This window comes from Alligator mississippiensis, chromosome 1 (assembly GCF_030867095.1).
Source record: "Alligator mississippiensis isolate rAllMis1 chromosome 1, rAllMis1, whole genome shotgun sequence".
NCBI classification, from domain to species: domain Eukaryota; kingdom Metazoa; phylum Chordata; order Crocodylia; family Alligatoridae; genus Alligator; species Alligator mississippiensis.
In genome coordinates this window covers 135,139,591-135,159,336 of record NC_081824.1, presented here as the reverse complement: position 1 = coordinate 135,159,336, position 19,746 = coordinate 135,139,591, and the positions used below count along the sequence as shown (strand labels likewise).

Below are 19,746 nucleotides of genomic sequence, written 5' to 3'. Positions count from 1 at the left end.
AGTGTTTGGAGCGCCTTCCCAACAATGAACTCATCTGGGTAAAAAGGCAGGACAGAGCTCTTTGCTCTGGAGGGTTGGGGGGGGGAGAAAGAGACAAATTTAAAAAAAAAAATCCTGATGGAGACTGATCAATATCCGCTCCCAGGCGCTGCTGGAGTGGTCAGAAAAGCAGCACCTTCCCTCTGCATCCCTTCTCCCACCCTCCCCACCCCACTTTGGGACTGGGGCCCTGCAATCCCTGGCTCAAAACAGACGGCAAAGGCTTGGGGGCTTGAGGGGAGGCACAAATAAGCTGGAAAAAAAAGCGACACAGCCCACGGCCTACATCCAGCCCACCCCAGAGGCTCCCCGGCCTAGCCAGAGGCGGGCATGGGGACACCCCCTTGCCATAGAGTTGAGCAACAAGCAACCAACCCGGCAAAGAAATCGGGGCTCCTGCCACCCGCCCGCCCGCCCACACGCGTGAGGGGAGGGGAGGGGAGGGCACCCCTGGCCCTCACCCTGCGGTTACCTGGGTCCTGCTGAGGGGCTGCGCGGTGCTGCCCGGGCTCATGGCCGGGTGACTCCTTTGTTGCGCCGCTGCCCAGGCCGGGCTGGCCGCCCCGTACTGCGAGCCCATGTCCTTGGCCAGGCCCATGCCCGCCGCTGCCTGCTGGCTGCCGGGGGCCGCGGCGGCCGCCTGCGCCTGCGGCTGGGGCTGGGGCGGCGGGGCGCCGGGGCTGCTGTACTCGGCGTAGCCGCTGCCGTAGCTCCTCATCATGGGGCTGGGGGACGTGAGCAGCTGGTTGAGCGTCGGCGTGGCCCCGGACGGGTGCGGGCTCTGGCTGGAGAAGCGCTGGAAGCCGCCGCCCGCCGCCGCCGCCTTGCCCAGGCCGCCCGCCGCGCCGGGGCCCAGCATCACGCCGCCGCCCTGCTGCCGGGGCGAGCTCAGCACCCCGTACGAGCCCGCATACGCGCCGCTGGCTCCTCCCGCGCCCGCCGCCGCCGCTGCTGCCGCCGCGCCGCCGGTCCGGCCGTAGCCGGGGTAGTGGTTGTACTGGCTGTTGGCGAAGCCCTCATGGGAGTTGTGCAGGGGGTCCATGCCGCTGGGGGCCGCCGCGGGGTGCATCAGCCCCATCCCGGGGCTTTGTTGTCCGCCATGTTGATCAAAGCAAGGCCCGGCGCGGCCGGCGGCGGCGGAGCTGCTGCCGCCGCCGCCGCTGCCCGGGGCCGCGCCGGGGCCGAAGTAGGCGCTGAAGTCGGCGCCCAAGCCGCTGCCCGCGCCGGGGGGAGGCGGCGGCGCTGGCGCTGGCTGCTGCGGCGGCGGCGCTGGCTGCTGCTGCTGCTGCGCGCCCAGCGCCGGGTGCTCGTAGCGCGGCTCGCCCAGCTTCTCCTCCTCCTCCTCCTCCTCCTCCTCCGGGCCGCCTTTGCTCAGCAGGGGCGGCGGCGGCTCGGCCTGGGCGCCCCCCGCGCCGTCCTTGCCTCCATGTTGCTGCTCCATGTCTGCACTGGGCTGCGCAGCGCCGCTCTTCTGCATGGCATGGTGCGGAGCCGCCGCCTGCTGCTGCGGCGGCGGCGGCGGCTGCTGTTGCTGTTGCGGCGGGAAGGCGCCGAGGTGGTGGTGGTGGTGGTGGTGGGCATGGTGCAGGGCATGGTGCGGGTGCAGCGCCTCGCCGCCCTTCAGCTTGTGGTTGGGGAGCAGCCCCGCGTCCATCGGGGCCGCGCCGCCGCCGTCCTTGTCCGCGTTGTTGGCCGTGCCCAGCTCGGCGCGGTGCTGCAGGACGCTGCCCAGGCCGCCGCCGTCCCCGGCGCCCAGCATGGAGCCCCCGCCGCCGCCCGCCGCCGCGCCGCGCTCCTGGCTCAGGCTGCCCGGCAAGCCCGGCGCTTTGCCCTTGCTGTTGTTCGCCCCCGCCGGAGCCGCTGCCACTTGCGCGGCCATGATCATGGCAACATTGCGAGGCCCGGGGAGGAGGAGGAGGAGGAGGGGTGGGGGGGGGAGCCGCACAAAACAGAGAAGAAGAAGAAGAAGAAGAATTAAAAAACGCAGCAGAGGAAAGAGACGGGCTCCGGGGAGGGGACCCGCACACGCCCGCCGCCGCACACGCGAAATTTACCGCAGCTCCCCTCCCCGCGTGTCCGGGGCGGCCGTGGGTCCGTGCCTGCTCCGGCTGCCTCCCTCGCTGCTGCTGCTGGAAGCAAGCGGGGGTGGTGGTGGGTTTCTTTCTTTCTTTTTTTTTTTCAAGGGGGGGGGATTTTTTTTCCTTTTTTTTTGTTGGTTCGGGTTTTAAATGAAACTTTTTTTTCTTGCCTTTTCCTCCCTCACCCGGATATGGGGAAATACACGTCTGACTGAGCCGCTCCGGCCCAGCATGGCATGGGAGAGCGAGCGAGAGAGAGAGAGAGCGAGCTCCGACAACTATTATCCACTTCTCTCGGCCTGCCGCCGCGCGCCTGGAAAACGCGGACTGGACTTTCCCTCCCTCCTGCTCCGCAGCCGCCGCCGCCGCGCGCGGGGAGGGCAGGAGAGGAGAGGAGGCTACCTCGGGAGTCCCGCACCTTTCTGGGGAAGGTTGGGCTCCCCGCTTTTCTTTTTCTTTTTCTTTTTCTTTTTTTGCCTGGCAAGGACCCCAGTGTTAGAGAGAGGGAGACAGAGAGGGAGCAGGAACCCTAGTGTTAGAGTGAGAGAGAGAGAGAGGGGTAACCGCAGCATAACAGAGAGAGGTGACCAGGGCCCTGGCAAAGAAGTTTGGCACGTGGGGCAAAGCCCACAGCAGCAGCCCGCCCTTGTCTCATGCACAGATCCAGGAAGCACATGTCCCCTCATACTTGCCGAGGAGCGAATGCAGCAGCAAGAGCTGCCCTCCCCGTGTCCCCATGCCCCCCCTCCCCGCCATGAGCTGTTTGTGGCTCTGTCCCACCCCCGGCCCAGTTAGGCAGGGCCTGTTGGCATCCCTGTCACTTTGGTGCCTGGGGTGGCCACCCCACTCAACCAATCCCTTGCTACAGCACTGGAGGTGACCCTAGTTTTGGAGAGAGAGAAAGGTGGACCATAGTGTTATAGAGAGAAAAAGAGAGAGGTGGCCCTAGTGCTAGAGAGAGAGCAGTGACCCCAGTGTTAGAAAGAGGGGTGACCCAAGTGTTAGAGATAATGAGAGAGAGCAAGGTAACCCTAGTGTTATAGAAAGAGAGAGGTGGCCCTAGTTCTAGAGAGCGAGATAGGTGACCCTAGTGTGAGAGAGAGAAAAGTAACCTTAGTGTTAGGGAGAGAAAGAGGTGACCCTAGCGTGAGAGAGAGAGGTTACCCTACTGCGGAGGTTTGCAACCTTTATTTCATTTGCAGACTGATAAAAAATTTCAAATGGAGGCACGGACCCCTTTGGAAGTTTTGAATGGAGATGCGGACTCCTTTGAATTGTAAGTGTGCAGGTATTCTTAATACTTTTAATTGATGGTAGTCGTCTTTTACAGACCCCTTAGGCTCCCGGGGCTCCGCAGACCACAAGTTGGAAACCACTGCCCTAGTGTTAGAGAGATACAGAGCTAGAGGGGTGACCCTAGTGTCAGAGAGAGGGTGGGGAGAAAACTCACTTGGTCCAGTTCATTCCCTCATCTTTTGTACAGAGCCTAATCGTGTATGAAACTGATGCTCCAGTTCCTCTAAATCCAAAAGCCAAGAACTAGGCAGCCGTGGGTCAAATCCAGCACAGATAAAACTCAGCTAGAATAGAAAGCACTTCCATCAGGAAGGAATTTAGCTCTCCTCCTAAGTATGTTTTGGGTCCTGGTCAAATGTAGTCTGGGAGCTAAAGTGGGGCAAGAGAACAACCCAAACACCTTGTGGGTGCTGCATACTTTTGGGTTAAGAAGAAAAACAAAAACCTAGTGAAATTTGCCAAACCTCTAACCTGTTTCTGAGTCCACCTTGCAGTGTTCAAAAGCTTTCTCCTGCTATTCTTAAGAGGAATGCAGTGTACTGGCTGTGATGATTTGATGAAAAAATAAAATACGATTTTACAACAATGTCTTTGGTGTGCAGAGGTTTGTAAAATACAATGTGAAATTCAGCGACGGGCATTTTCGCACTTGTCTCTAGTGTCCGGCTGGCTCAAAATCCTAGGGATTGTTTGAACTAATTATGTCTTTAATGTAACTGTTAGGTTTGGGGCTGTTTTCAACACATCCTTTGTATTTCTATGCAGATCAAGAGGACTTAAAGAGAGTAAAACATTTTCAGTGTTACAATCACATCCACAAACATTATTCCAGGATAGGCTAGATGTTAGTGGAAATGTAGTAATATAAAGTACAGTGTGTGAGCAAAGCAACATTTACTCAGCATTAAACTGTTACATTAATAATAATGACTTTCATTTATATAGTAGCCCTTTCGGCAAGTGCTGGTGGTTAGTTCTTTTAAATAACTGCTTTGATTCACGTAATAACTTGATATACATAAAGGTAACAGTCATATGCAAGATTTAACTGGTAAAATGAGGGGGAAAATCAACTAGCTTTTTCCGGACATCAGCAAAATAGGATATTAATGTTATTTTGTCAAGATTTAAATTCATTACTTGGCATAAATATTTTATCACAATGTTTTAAACAGCTGTATTTTCTGGAAGACAGTGTTATGAATAGGAAGGCATATTGTGTCCATTGTGAAAACATTGAAAAACAGAAGCTTCATGATATAATGTTGACTTACACTCAAAGATTATTGAAACATGTATGAACAACGCATGTCCGGTGTTTATTGACTTCTTAACTGCTGTGCAGCAAAATCAGAAAATATTAGGACTTCCATTATGAAGTTAGTTTGCAAGTCTCAGAATTTGTCAACTATGTGTTGATAACACTTGTATTTCAGCTACATCCAACCTTGCTTTTTTTTTTTTCTTTTGGTACTGCAAGTGTAGAAATGTTATACGGTTAGCAGAAAACGAGAGTGTGGAAAAAATTGGTGAGTAATTCTAGTGGGGGGAATCAGGTGCATACCCAAGGGTCATTACAGCCTGCAACAACAACAAATTGCAATTCTATGCAAACTGCGAGAAAGAGGGTATATCATCTTTGTAGAAAAGAGAATAACAGAACTGTAAGATGAATTCATGCCAAATCATTCATCAGCTTTTGCCAAGAGAATACTACATCTTTGTTAGTGAGCCTTTTTGACATTTTCTCCTGGATTTTCTTCTTTTCCATATTCAAACACACACTAATTATACACATTAAACCACATAAGTTGATTTTTGAAGTCTTTCATATGCAAATATAAATATAGAGGTCTACTTGTGTCTATTTATTTATGTGTGTGTTCTAAAATCAAATACAAAATCAATTACACATTTATGCTTTTAGACATTAATGTAAAAGTGTGTATGTGTGTATACGGGTATATATAAAAATGTGATAAGATGTACTGAAGGTAGCTCACTTGAGGATTACAATACTTTCTGACTTACTTGGTAACTAGTTCTGAACAGGAAAATAAGCCACAAAGTTTAACACAGATTTACTTTTAAAATATTTTCCCTGGAAAAAAAGTGAGGACTCTTCAGCACTGAAAAGTTTATACTAAAATGTGTCCTTCCATTTATTTCAGCAAGTCAGCTACAAGATTGGAACTAAAAGGCTATAAAATAGAGGCCCTCAGCACAATGAAATCAGTCTGTTATAAAAGGCAACACATGCCAGTTTTTCCTCCCCAATGGCAGATGCCACACCCTAAAGTAGACAGAAGGCACTGCAGTCTGTGCAAGTGAAGCACGACACAAAGCAACTATGGTTCAGTTTTTTAGATCGCAAATAATGTAGAAATATACCTTTTGCTATCTTTGCTCAGATGATGAGTGGTAGTGTATGTTAAATTCAAATGATCCTTTCCAAAAGCTCTCTCCATATGTATGAATTATGAATATAAATGCATATAATGTAGAAAGCTGTAATTGCCATGCATATTATCTGTTGCAAAATGACTAGATCAAGTTTTTAGTCTTACAAGTGTACAACTGCAACTTTGTATTTAAATTTTGATCATTTCTTCAATGTTATTATTTCTTAAAAATGTATGTTATTTAATACAGTACTGGTTCCTTTTGCATAAACCATTGCTATATACTCCTACTGAATGTTGATTTTTTTTGATAAAATTTAGAACTCTGCTCTAGGATCAGTTTCCCAGATTAACGTTACAATTTTCTAAACTTACTGTTGTTGATTCTGACACCTGTGCAGATCCCTAGGCCATCTTTGTTTAGGTGGTCCAGTATGAACACCATATACCTTTCACAGCCGTAAGACAGCCTTCTGCTTGGCCAAAGCAAATTTTATAAAATAAAAGGAGCAAAAGTATGAAAAGTAATAGTGAATAGATGCATAGAAAATAAACCAATACTTTTACAGTATTCAGGCATTAATCCTTGTAAAAGAAGGTAAGGGAAAACAGCATTGTTGTTAAGGGTTTTTGGGGTTGTTTTTTTTTTTGGGGGGGGGGTGTTCGGTTTTTTTTAAAAGAAAGATCTAAGTTTTCAGAGCCCAACCAGAGGTTCAAGAGCTTGTTGCCTCTGACTTGGCTTCCACCATACTCTACAAAATGTTTAAACTCTTTCTTTGTATTACCTTCATATGTTGGTTAAATCCACTGAAAATGTAGATAATATAATTCATAAATCCACTGTATTTTTCAGTTATTGTAGATTGGTAGTAAATTAAAAGGAAAAACAGAAAAATCTGGAGTTTTAACATCAGAATTAATAAATTACAATAAATTATAATACATTTGTCGTTTGTTCAGAATCAAATCCAATTCATACTGAAATCAATGCAAGTCTCAGTTGATTCCAGTGATTCCTAAATGAGTAAGAATTAAAAAAACCAAAAAACCCAAACCCACCACTAACAACCAGTACATAAGTAGCCCAGTGCTCTGGCTTTAGCCTTATGTGAGGCTGAATGTATGGAGCTACAGCTACAGCAAGAGATTTCCCCTTTGAAGAGGCCTTGTTGTAGATCAGGAAGCAAATACAATGAGGCATCACCAATTTTTATTACATATGCTTATTTTTACATATTAGCAAATAATACATTACATCAACTGCCCCAGTTGATAAATTATCAATATGCAATAATCTGTTGTATGCAAAGTACAGTAATCCAATCTGGTCATAATAATGTATATATATAATGTTTACTAATAACTTGTAGACCAGAACAGGTAGAGAATAACACATTCTGTGATTTAATTAAAATCCATTCTTTAGCTGCCACTAATCCTGGGCAATTCAATTAATTTATAGTGGCATGATACAGTCACACAAACTTCAAAACATTACTCTTGTGATCTCAGGAAAGTCCACTAAATCATTTGAATGCATTTCTGATTTTACGCATGTGAATCATGTTATTGAAGGTAGTGAGATTACTCACTTGCTTAAAATTAAGCACCTATTCAAGTGCTTTACTGTTTTTACTGTTTCTGATGAACAGTTCCTGGAATCTCTGTCTTTTTTAGGTAGAGCACAATCAATGCTTAAATTAGAACAGTGTTCTGCTTGGCAATAACAGTGGGCGCTATTAGCTGCTGGGTTCACCCCTCTCTGAAATCTACACATATTTGAACCAAGTGACCCTAAGCCATATGTTTCCTATGCCATTGTTTGAGAACAGCATTCTGTTTCTGGGGAGTCTAAGGGAAGGCTCTACAGCCCTCCTTTAAAGTATTATATTATACTCATGTTAATTTGCAAATAAAAAAAGGCTGCTGAAAGTTGATTCATATACAACAGTCCTTATTTCTCCTGTCAATTGTTGTTCCCATTTTTCTGTCTTTCAAAAATCTTTCTTCGCTTGCAATTATGTGAGAGACTCACACAAACAACAAGGGAACTAGGGGAGAAGATTGCAGTTTGCTGCACATGGGCTCAGAGCTCCATTCACACAGAATCAGATTATGGGATCAGGGCCTGACAAATATATAGAGGAAAACAATTACAATCATTATACATAAAGCATTATCAAACTCACAAAATAAGCTAACAAACTAATACTTGATTCTCCCCATTAACTCATAGAATCATTCAAGAGTTCCTCCTTTTAGAGCCCAAAGAAATGGTTTTCTTTCTCACCCTTGTTCAGTAACCTGGCAGAGGATTTTATGTTCCAAAATATTTAAGTTTAAGTGGTTTTGTTGTACATAATAGATATGACCTGCTGTTTTGTGGAATAGATTGTTGTAGCCTCCATCCCGTCACTGGGAACTTTATTTAGCTGTAGCTTATTTGCGTGTATAGCCAGCAGTCTACTATGGACTGTAGCCCAAAATTAGGACTTTTTTTTAACTTTTACACATTAGACATTTTTTCCTCTGACCTTCTTTAATGTGCATACACAATCCTCGATACTCATTAGAGTGACAATTATGATTCGGTCTTGTATTCTATTCTGTTTAGAGTGTGTATTCTATCCTACTCTTACTGTGGCATCTGAGAACCTCACCATTGTATTTATCTGTCCAACCATCCCGTGAACTAGCAATTATCCCAATTTTTCAGATGAGGAAAACTGGACCCTGCAGGGTACACTGCAGTTCTGAGACTTCTTTGTGGATGCTCTCAAGTGCACTGGAGATTAGTCTCAAGATCAGCCATGTGAAGACTCCATTGAGAGTCTTCAGTAGGTATATTCCTAGTTGGATCAGGTAGGCAGGAAGGAGTGGACAGAACTGGCTTGTGAAGAGCCAAATTGGGCCATGCTGCTGCTGCAGTGTAAACCTGACCTAAAATGGCTTGTCCAAAGTCTCACAGGCAGCATCTGGTGGAGCAGAGACTTGGATTGGTAGTTGTCAGTTATTAATGTACTCCCCAAGGGTGCATTCAGCCTGCTTCTGTCCTCTGCAAATGGAATGCTGCTACCGACTGCCACATGGGTGCTTCACTTGCACATCCTCTTTGCCACAACATGACAGTCTGTCAAAGCCACAATCCAATCTTTGTTATGGAAGTAATGCATTTCTTAATAAATCACTCCCCACAACTGGTTTTTTGCTTCCCTATATCTCAGGTGTGGTGGTGGTGTTGTTGTTAGATAGTGAGCACAAACAATCTGAGAATGCTTGTAGCTTACTGCTACAATCTTTAACTCATTTGGGGATCAGTTCTTCAAAACTTGTATGCACAATCCTTTTTCCATAAATTATTCCATTAAATTCTATCACAGAACTTGAATAAGGGTAAGGTTTTCAAGATTGGGCCCTTCAATTGGGTCCTCATTTGTTCTCATTTAAAATTAAAATGGATTTGATCTTAACATTTAAATTACCTGTTTATTAACCAAGAATATCATTTAGTTATTTAACAAAACAAAAATTAACAATGTAGTCAGCTGCACTAAAAAAAAATCCAGATGCCAGAATCAAAGACATCAAAGTCTTGGGAACTGACAATAAGCTGGCTTTGTACACTAATGATGCTTTGCTATTTGTTTCTCATCCCAAGCAGTCCATTCTTAACATTTATCTCTGTGGACAGCTTGTAGGAAAACTATGGTTTAACAGAAAAATTCTCCCATTTCCTCAATTTTTTGATCAGGAACTACTGAGAGAGCCCTGGCCTGGATTACTTTTTTTCAGTGGGCTCCATCAAAAATTAAATAGCTGCATATATTTTGACATGTAAAGTCAATTTTTTTGGTTCCAGCTACATCTGTTTTCTGCCTTGCTGGAGGCCAAGAGAAGCCATCCAGCCAATTTCCCTTGGCCTGTCAAGGAAGCTTCCACTACCTTGCATCCCTTCATGCTGGCCTCTAGCTTACAGGGCAAACACCCAAGAAAAAAGGAGCACAGCTTGGGCAGCCCTAGTCCATGGTGATTAATAGCTGTTGGAACAAATTTTGAGCGGTCCACTGGTAGCAACTACCACCTTGGGCTGTTCTAAATTGTACCTTGGGACTGGACTGGTGTCTCCAGCTTCAAGGAGATGCCAAGGTAATATGAAGCCAACTTTGCATTCAGCCCCCTTCTCTTCTGAGTCCCAAGAACCTGGCCCCTAATAAGTAGAATTTCTTCAAAGCACTTAGTATTGGTTTAATGCTGCTGCTAATGCTTTTTTTGTGGAAGCATTAACAAGTACTAAGCATTTCAGAAAATCTCACCTTAATGTACATTGTTTGTGAAAAGGAAATTTCTCTCATGCATTTATAAAGACAGAAGTATATTTGAAAGGCACTGCTGATTAGTTGGGTTGGTTCAGCCTGCATTAATTAACCAAACTCTGTTTTATATCAGTTTTGAAGCTCACTATTATTGACCCTGTTCAGTAGTTTACCCTATTTAACATATTTATTGCTAACTTTATTTGGGCAGGAAAGAAAGTCCAGCTATAATTAAAATTGCTACTTAAGTGTGTTGAGTAAGGAGAGGTCTCTTACAGAAATACAAATCTAATTTACCATTCGGCTAAGGACACTAAGAGGCTTCCTAGGCAGACTTTGAATAAAGATGGATCATGGGTTGGTTGGTGTGGAAAACCCTTAATGGCTTTTATGGACTAGATCTGAATCCAGTCTCTCATTCCCAGGAATTATGACACATGTCCTGCAGAACTGTATGTAGCAAGTTAAAAGCAATCTGTCCCTACTTACATATATTAGGTCCAATGCACATTTTACTGCTCTGATTTTAAACACAGGAAAACAAAATAGAGGTGCATTGGTTTGGAATATTTATCGCAACCAAAACAAGATCATGTTTAACTTAGAAATACTGTACAGTAAAAGATGAAACATGCTTTTCTGTTTCTTTACCACCAGTTCAGGAGTTCTTTTACTCAACTTGATGCTAAGTCTACTTGTATTACAGAACCCTTTTTATCTGAGCAAATCTTATTCCTTAGCAATGAATCTCAGAACATTGTGGGGTGATTGTATAAGGCCATTGCTTTCTCTTTATTGCCCACTAAAGAAACATTTATGATTAAATGGGAAAGGGAACTATCTCATTCTCCGGAGCAGAAAGTATTGGACTCAATAATGTCCTTCGTACGTGTATGTTCTATTTCAGCTAACCTGTTAGAATTGCAATACAAAATTGTAAATCAATGGCACCAAACACCTATGAAGATGAGTAAGATTGCAAGCCATTTCCCAGACAGTTTTTGGAAAAACTGCGCCCAGCAAAGAACTCTTTTACGTGTACTCCAGGACTTGTCCTAAATTATCCCAATAAAGGTCACTTGTATATATCATATTGAGAAAATTACTAGCTCCTCATTGTCAAGCATTCAAGAATATCGTGCATAGGATCACCTGGACTTTGAGTATGCGTGAAACAACTGGATGTTAATAAAAGTCTTGTTACTTGGCTATTCATTCAGTTATTTGCAACAGCTAGAAAATTCTGACTCTTCTTTCATCCTGGAATGGGAACTTTATGAATATGTTGAAATATGCTCTGGTCCACTGTGCTGTAGGAGAGTGTGCATTTGCACATACCAAATGTTCTTTTGCTGATAATTTTTAGCAAGTTACTAGTTAAACTAGAAATATGTAAACTGAGCTATTCATGCTTTCGGAAATTGGATAGGTAGAACAAAATTGAAAGGGTTCTATTGTTTTGCTAATTTGTTGTTGTCTCTTGCTATTTTTTACCATAGTGGTATTTGTTTTCATTGGATCTTCTATTTTCAAGTGACTCCTCTCTCATCTCTTGTCAACTCTCTAGTAACATGGATATCTAGTGAAGTATTAGTCTTTAGGGTTGTGTCCAGATGAGTGCACATGTGGGTTTCCCTGGGGACAAATAGCAGCAGCACATAGTTATGCTGTTGCTACTTGTCCCCAGGGAACACCCATGCTCATGTACTCTGGCACATGGCAAGTTGCCCTGGCTAGGGTAGGGGATACTGGGGCTATCATCTGGTCTGGCCCCAGCAGTCTTACTTGGGGTTCCAGGGGCCTTCTGGAGCTCCAGCAGCACTGATCCAGGTGCATGGAGCTTGGCTGACAGCCAGAGGGTGGCTCCAGCCGGCCAAGCTCCAGTTTCCAGTGGCGCATGTTGTTGCCACATGCACCGCCCCACTTTTTCCTGCCACAGGTTTTTCTGATACCAGGATCTCCCGGTGTCAAAAAGTCTGCTGTCCTGCTAATTAGTAGTGCAGCAAATGCCTGCATAAGCACCGGGTTCTGTTTGTGGCACTGCAGACAGATCTGAAGTGTGGTTAACCACACGTGTCCACTCATCTGGATGTGCCCTAGGTTTACTTTTGAATTATTGCACCTTTGCAACAGGTTTATCAAGAATTACATATATAAAATGTCACAAACCTTCATTATTACAGAGTTAAGTTTGCCTACTGGTACTTTATGGCCTTTCAGACGAGTGAAGAGTATCTAAACCTCAACACTTAAACACCAGGAGAGAGAAGACTTAAGATACGCATCAGCCATGCAATGTTTCCGTAACTCTGCTTCTTTGAGCTGGTAGTAGCCTTTGGGAATTTTTCAGTAATATTTACAGGAAGAACAATAGAATTCTGAAGGAAATGGTGGATATTCTATTTCTTGATATCTCCAAATCAAGATTGGGAATGTGCTTAATCAGTTAAAAACTATTAGAAGTAATCAGATTACTTTCTCTAGCCTGTATCACATTGCAGCTTGGACTAGAGGATCTAATGGGCTCCTCTAGCTGTGAACTGGACAAGTCTACAATACGTTGACACGATGGAGGTCTAATATAACATACCATTGTTTATACTGTGTTCCACTGATTTGAAATATAGTATTATCTGCAAGTATTCCAGCTGCATGTATTGTGTTATGTGTGGCTGTGTTTAATAGGGTATTTTGGTAGAGCTGTGACTAAGAAATTGGAAGGAGCATACAGAGATCAAGGTCATATCTCCAAGACAGGTAGTCTTGGGTATGAAGGGTATGAAGAAATTTGGTTCCTGACCAAAATAACAATTCCAACAGAAACCACTAATATAGATGGACAAGGTTCCTTGGGTGAATTTGATATCTTTTATTAGACCAACCCAAATGGTTGGAGAATAGTTATTAAGCAAGCTTTCGGGTTCAAAAACCCTTCGTCAGGCTAAGGAAGCTGCAGCAGTTGCTGTGTGCTCTTCCTGGACGGAATGAAAGCACTTTTACCAGTATAACTTGTCTCAGGCTAGATGTATTCTAATTTTATAAAAGCCAAGTCTGTCTGTCTGTCCATAATACGTTATTCACACTCTGATTGGCTGATGGAAACAGCCAATCAGAGTGCTCCAAGTGTGGGGGAGTGCCGCCATGATTCTGAAGCTGCACCGAGGACCGGACAGAGGGTGGAGGGGCCCTTTTGATGGGTAATTGGCTAGTACTACAATATTTTGCATTCATAACTATATCTGTTAGGACTATGTAGAACAAACAAGCAAACAAAAACATCAGACCCCTAACCAAATCAGAAAAACTCATGAATAGGTGAACCTTATACAAGCAGAAGAGTTCTCCGTCTGGCATAAATTTTCAGGTATTTTGTTTAGCTACACTGTAAAAGGATTTCTTTTGCTATTATAGCCTTTGTTTACATGAAGGAGCTTTGCCGTTATAATGATACCAGCAAAACTTTTGTAGTGTAAATTATAAAGGAATTTACACTAGAGTTTTCCTAAAAAAAGGAAAACTTGGGAGAAATGGAAGGGTGATTAGTATTATCCAGGTTTGCATGGTATTCACTCAGTCTTTGAGTACTGGCCAGTTTATTGTGTTATTCTGCATTTTGAAGGAGAATGAGGCACTGCTAGATGACCTAAACTCAATTTATTAATGAAAATGTTGGGAACTTAGTATTCAGTGAATTGTTAGCACTATCACTTATTACAGCCCAGCTTTCCCCTTCCTTTGCCTGTGACTGGCAACTGTTATCCTGATCACTGAGGGCACTAACTTCAAATTAGGTCCTTCACTACCTGATGTATTATATCCTTATATAACTATTATAGCGTTATCTCTGGCACAGAACTCACAGGCTGAGGAGCTAATAAGAGGCTGGAAGAACAGTGAAGGGACTAGGCATGGAGTCAACAGGCACATATTTTGAATGTTGAGATGTGGGGAATGGATGTACTTGGGAGATAGAGCTAAAAGCCTTCCCAACATCTTCCACTTCCTATCTCTCATCCCTTTTGGTCAACTTACCCTATACTTTCCCAATATCCCCCTCACATTCCTGTATACTGGTCTGACCACTTCTCCCTATTCCCATTATGTATTCAGACTCCCACACCACTCCTATCCACTCACTTCTCTGACCCTAACACTCCCTTTCCTCCCTGCTTTCCATCAAAATCCCTAACCCTAGCATTTCTCCAACATCTGCTTGTATTCGCTCTCTTTGGTCCACCAACCCATATCTCCTAGCTCTACTAAAAAGTTATAAAAATCAGAAAATGTTACACATAGCTCGTGTTAAGGGGAGTATGTATTAGGAATCCCAAACCAAAGCAGCCTGTGACTTGCTTTCCTTTGATGATACTTAGTACTATTGTTCAGGAAACATGATTAAATTAACCCAAATTTTTACTAGAGTCTTCTTTTCCCTAGTTAGTTAATGCTAATTTCGTTGACAATACAGTTAAAGTGAAATCTTTATCTTCATATGAATTTTAGGGGTTTTTAGCATATTGCTCTTACACTACAAATATTGGTCATAGAGAAAAACTTCCAAAAGGAGCTTTTGCATCATATACTGATTATGCACAAAGCTCTCTAAAAACTGCCAGGGGAAGGGTTAAAAAAATGCACATGTATGACACAGGTTCAGTGAGCACAAAATATTACTTTGAATTGCACAGTTATATGATTAAAAAAAAGTCTGAAAACCTTCTTGCTGCAAAGAGCCTTAGTTTTGCCATATATGCACATTTCATTTCTTAGGTGTATCAGTTCAGTATATGCAGACCTACTGATACCAGATTTACCCTTAGTGGTTTTTTTGTATTGTTTCTATGTGGATACCATGTGCTAACTGAGACAATTCTGAGTGACCACGGTTAGTTAGAGGAGGTTTGGGTACAAAGTTGGTGCCCCAGGTGTTCACAACAAAAAGAGGGAGAGAAAGAGAAGAATTAGGTTATTTTGTAAAATGCTTTTTTTCCTAGGGAAGGCTGTGTCTTGGAACTTCTTGCTCAACTGACCTCACATTTGGACCACTACCACTCCACAGCATCCCCAGGAGGCAAAGCAGATTTCAAGAAAATCCATGTTAGCATGTGGGTTTTGGAGCAGTCTTCCTTGAAACAGAAAGCAGGCTAGGCTATAATTGTATTTGTTTTACAGGAATTTAAAAACACAATTTAAAAATGTAACAATGGCTAAAACAATGAATTTAAATACCAGTTGTACTCATGTGTAGTAAATTTTGTCAACAAAGATGTCAAAAACATTTTAGTAGAAAGACTTTGGGAGCATGCACAGCATAGAAGCCAGACTGACATAATATATTTAACATATGCGAAGTATTTATTTGTAATCTGGAGTTTAGTGGATACATAAACATGTATCTTTAAATTAATTCAATACAGTATAATACAAAACTACTGAATATGACACTGTTTGCAATAAGCCCGGAACACTTTACAAAACCAATAAATTAACTAAAATAATAGTGGTGCCAATTACAGCTCTAAGAGCTTATAATGCACTTGACTTTAGTACATTTATACTCTGTTGAGTGCCATCTAGTGGCTGAATCATCTAACTGTTCTTATTGCACCTTGTGTTCAGATGAGGTAATCACTGAGGAGCATGCTGGGAGGAGCAGCCATGTCAGGCAGCATAGGGTATAAGAAATAGAAAAGAAGTTCTGTGTGTCTCTCAGTCTGTCTCAGTTTGTGATTCATTTACACCTTAAACAACCAGTAACTTACTCTATCTGAAAGAAATACAAGACTTCATTGGTATTACATTTGTACTTTCTTCTTTAACTCAAAGCACACTTGGTCAAGTCCCCAAATGGTAGAGGTCAGACTAGTTCAGCTGAAATTAATGGACTTCTGCTGATTCACACCCGCTGAGGATCTGGGACCTATTGTTTTTCTTGGTTTTTATGTCTTGTCTGTGTTTCAAGGCGTGTCTATCATTCTATGCTCAATAAATATTTTCCTAAAAGATAAGATATTTTAAGTTTCCTGACACAGGACTCCACAAATCTATTATCTAGAGAGAAGACTTTTAGACATAAGCGTGATAATAAATCACATCCATATTCACTCTGAGGCAGTACATATACAGAAAACAGCAAAGGAACTAACATTAAATCTTTACTTTGAACACTACTGACCCCAGAGAGTGGAGAAATTAAATTTTCAGAATAACACATTCAAGGCAGTATAGGAGAAAAATAGAGAAATAAGTCACAAATAATTTTGGCTTATCTTAGCCTTAACAAGCTTGGAATTTGCTATTTGTACGTAAACAATAAGGTACTCATTAATAATAATAAAATCTCTCAAAGTGCTACCTAGCCATATTCAAATAGAGCCATTTTTCTCCCAACTTGCATAGAGCCAAATGGTATCTTTATCATATACACCATGTCAGGGTCATTTCTCAGGAATACTATCTTGGGAAGAGACGAGAGAGAGAATTTTAATTCTGAAAGTGACTGTTCTTTTCTTGATGACTCTACAGGCAAATATTTTGCTCAGTGTTGCCAAGTCTTGCAATTTTATAGTAAGTCTCATTCTATTGGGGGGTTGGACTAGCAGGGGGTTGGACTAGACGACCTCCTGAGGTCGCTTCCAATCCTAATTTTCTATAGTTCTATGACTCTATGACTGGGTGTTTTTTTATAAAAAGACCCAGATTCTGGAGTCATATAACAGAGTATCTGGGCTGACACTTTTTTTTAAAAAAGAAAAGAAGTTTCTAGCCTCCAGTTTTTTGCAGAGAAAACTTGAAAACATTATTCAAGAGCACCTTAAATTCTTACATGCCTAAATCTCCTAAATGGATACAATTTTTTAAAATCTGAGATTTTTAAACCAATATAATGATGTTTTGGTGCCTGATTTCTGATTTTGTCATGTTTTTGGCTGGCAATACTTCTTGGCTATTGGCCTACAGCTCATTAGTAAATTAGGAGGTGGGAAACCAAGATGTTGTCTAGTCCTTGCCCCTGATTTATTTATTCCCCAGCTAGATGTGCAATGCAGACCTACAGAAGCTGTTATTTTCTCTTATATTGGACCCACCATGCCTACATAGTCAGGTAAACATATCCATATAGGTGTATGTAGGCATATAGGGGTATGTTTACATAGCTATGTCTGTCTGCTCCAAGGCCTGCCCTCTAGCCCTAACCCTCCAACCATCTATGTTATAGACCCCATACTTTCTCTTCTGGAGCTGTCATCCTCAGCCGGTGTGAATCAGCACTATCTGCCTCTTGAAGCTCTGCTAAGTTTCAGCGCCTGAGGCTGAGTTTCCCTCCAGTCCCACTTTCCCCTCTACAGTATATGCAGTAGTCATACAAGCTAAGCAAGACAGAAGCCCCGTAAATCCTCTAGTTGTCCTTTTGCACATCATGTGTTAATTCCAGTCGCTGTCGCACATTTGGTGGCGTAACGCACCTTAAATGACTTTGGGACACAGCAAATGACTTTGGGGCACTGAAAAGTAAAACAGCTCTGAGGAGTGTTAGTTTCCTACCCTACAGCTGTGGAGAGAAGCACTGGGCTTTGTGCAGATCAGGGGCTGTGCAGGTAGACCATGCAGGCAGCCTGGCAGCAGCAGGGGAAGGCAGGTTCCACAGAAGGAAAAAAAAGCAGCAAGGCTGATCTTCCCCCCCACCCCGGAGTCTGCCTGAGCTGCACGGGGGCCTGGTGCTTTCCTCTGTGGCTGCAGTGCCCCCGGGGACTGCTTGAGCTGGGTGCCTGTGGGCGGGTGCCACCTGGGGAGGGGAGGCCCAGTGTTGCCATGGAGGGAAGCACCAGTCCTCCCCTGCAGCTCAGGGATTGCTCTGCCCACCAGCAGCTCTCTCTCCCATCCCTGCCACTGGAGAGGCACAGATGTACATGACACAGGGGTTTACTTCACCCTAAATTTAAGCGGTGTTTTTAAAAACCCACCACTTCAATTTAGAGAGAATTAAGCCCCCATGTCATGTACAAATGCCTATTGAGAAATAACCAAAAACTCTTCTGCCAAACTACCTGATGCGGCCCCAAAAAATGAGGATGACTTTTGTTCCTGACTATGCAAAGACACAGATATTACATCTGATGACAGTACTTATCTTCTTTATATAATACCTGTACTGAATCCATCTACTCCTTTAGTTCAAAACTCATACAGAGGTTCCTGAACATTTAAACAGGAAAAATAATACAGGAATTAAAAACACCAGATAGATGCTAGATATAAGCTTGCAACAATAGGTATTTATGATAATACCTCTATTCCTAACTACTTCTTTGAGTTTGCATCAAACTCCTGAATGTACAGGTGGAAAAATCATGTAATGAGTTTAATGAGTTCAAGCTTCTTTTCTATTGTTTAGGAACAAAACAAGAGCAACCTGAAAGATGTCATAAGTCTTTATAATGCTGACTGCGCAAGTGCCTTTCTCTAGGAGCTGGGAGAAAGAATATCTTATCCATATTGATATTGCTTATGTATATTAAAAGAAAACAGACATAGCCTAGATCTTATGTACTATGTACAACAAAGACACTTATCATATTTCTATTGAATCTTGTACAATTAATGCATCTTGGATGATTTATAAAGCACCTGAAGAAAAAAATCTTCTAAATTTTCTGCTGTAACAGAAGCATGTGTTTAAACCAACTGTATAAGGACTGGCAATGAGCAAATCACTGCTTAAAACAAGCCAGCTCAAAGACATATCTAACTTACTTCTGTACTGCTCTTGAGGCCACATGCATGCCCCAGACCTGGAAATGCAGCACTGAGTATATTCTGAGGGTGGCCCCACTCCTGCTATCAAGATGCCTGTCTCTACTTGGGAGTGGTGATGGGACTGGTCCTAGAGCATCATTACTGCTGCATTCCTGAGCTTGTGCCATAAAGAGTGGGAGTGGGCAGCTGGGCCTTATTTTTGGTGGCAGCCTCAAGAGCAGTGCAAAGCCAGCGTATTTATACCCTAACATCCCCCTTTCCCACTTTGTGTGGAACTGTATCAACTCCTAACTGGGTGTGTCTATGTGAGTTATTAAGATGCAGCAATACACTCTAGCACACATCACACTGGAGTTTATTGCTCCTGAGCATGCTATCTGAACATGCGCCTGGGACTGCAGCACACTGAGCCAGGTCATAGCAGCCCCAGCTGGTAGGGGACCTGTGGGGGTCAGCCTGCCAGCCCGGGGCTGCTCCAATCTGGCTCAGTGTGCTTCAGAGAGGCTGGCTGGGGCACAAGAATACTCTAGTGTGGGGCTAGCTGGCAGGCAGCCCCAGCACTGGACCCCCTCTTGTGCCCCAGCCAGCTGGGTCAGTGTCTACACATGCATTGCTGCACATGAAAAAACACTGCAGCAGGATAATCCTTGAATTTACAAGTACTAACTTGCTTCAAAGTTTATTAGTTTCCTGTGGTCTAATAAGACTGCATGTGTAGATGCCAAGATATTTACTGCAGAGCTAATTAGGCAACTCAGCAGTAAATGTCTCGTGTAAATGTACCCACCATGGAGTTATCTGCTGCTATAAGTAAAATAACCAAGAACAAGTGTGAATAAGGGTGAAAGGGAAGGGAAGGTG

At 43.4% G+C, this 19,746-nt stretch overlaps 1 protein-coding gene and 1 long non-coding RNA gene across 11 annotated transcripts in view; one reads left to right on the top strand and one right to left on the bottom strand.

The window, feature by feature from the left end:
* The window catches only part of ARID1B (AT-rich interaction domain 1B), a 432,896-nt gene extending 430,549 nt beyond the window's left edge, over window positions 1-2,347 (bottom strand). For 5 of the 10 annotated variants that reach the window (XM_059714361.1, XM_059714369.1, XM_059714374.1 and 2 more), the window contains exon 1: window positions 512-2,346. In XM_059714361.1, coding sequence (XP_059570344.1) covers window positions 512-1,924 — 1,413 coding nt within the window. In that variant the 5' untranslated portion in view covers window positions 1,925-2,346. Of the gene's footprint in view, window positions 1-511 lie in introns of all 10 variants that reach the window. The other 5 variants (XM_059714366.1, XM_059714376.1, XM_059714377.1 and 2 more) reach the window with 3 other exon arrangements.
* Window positions 2,348-2,463: 116 nt separating this feature from the next.
* LOC109281192 (uncharacterized) lies at window positions 2,464-6,105 on the top strand. The gene is made up of 2 exons (XR_002087759.2): window positions 2,464-2,548; window positions 3,320-6,105. It is a non-coding gene; the product is annotated as an uncharacterized LOC109281192 (long non-coding RNA).
* The last annotated feature ends 13,641 nt before the right edge of the window (window positions 6,106-19,746 follow it).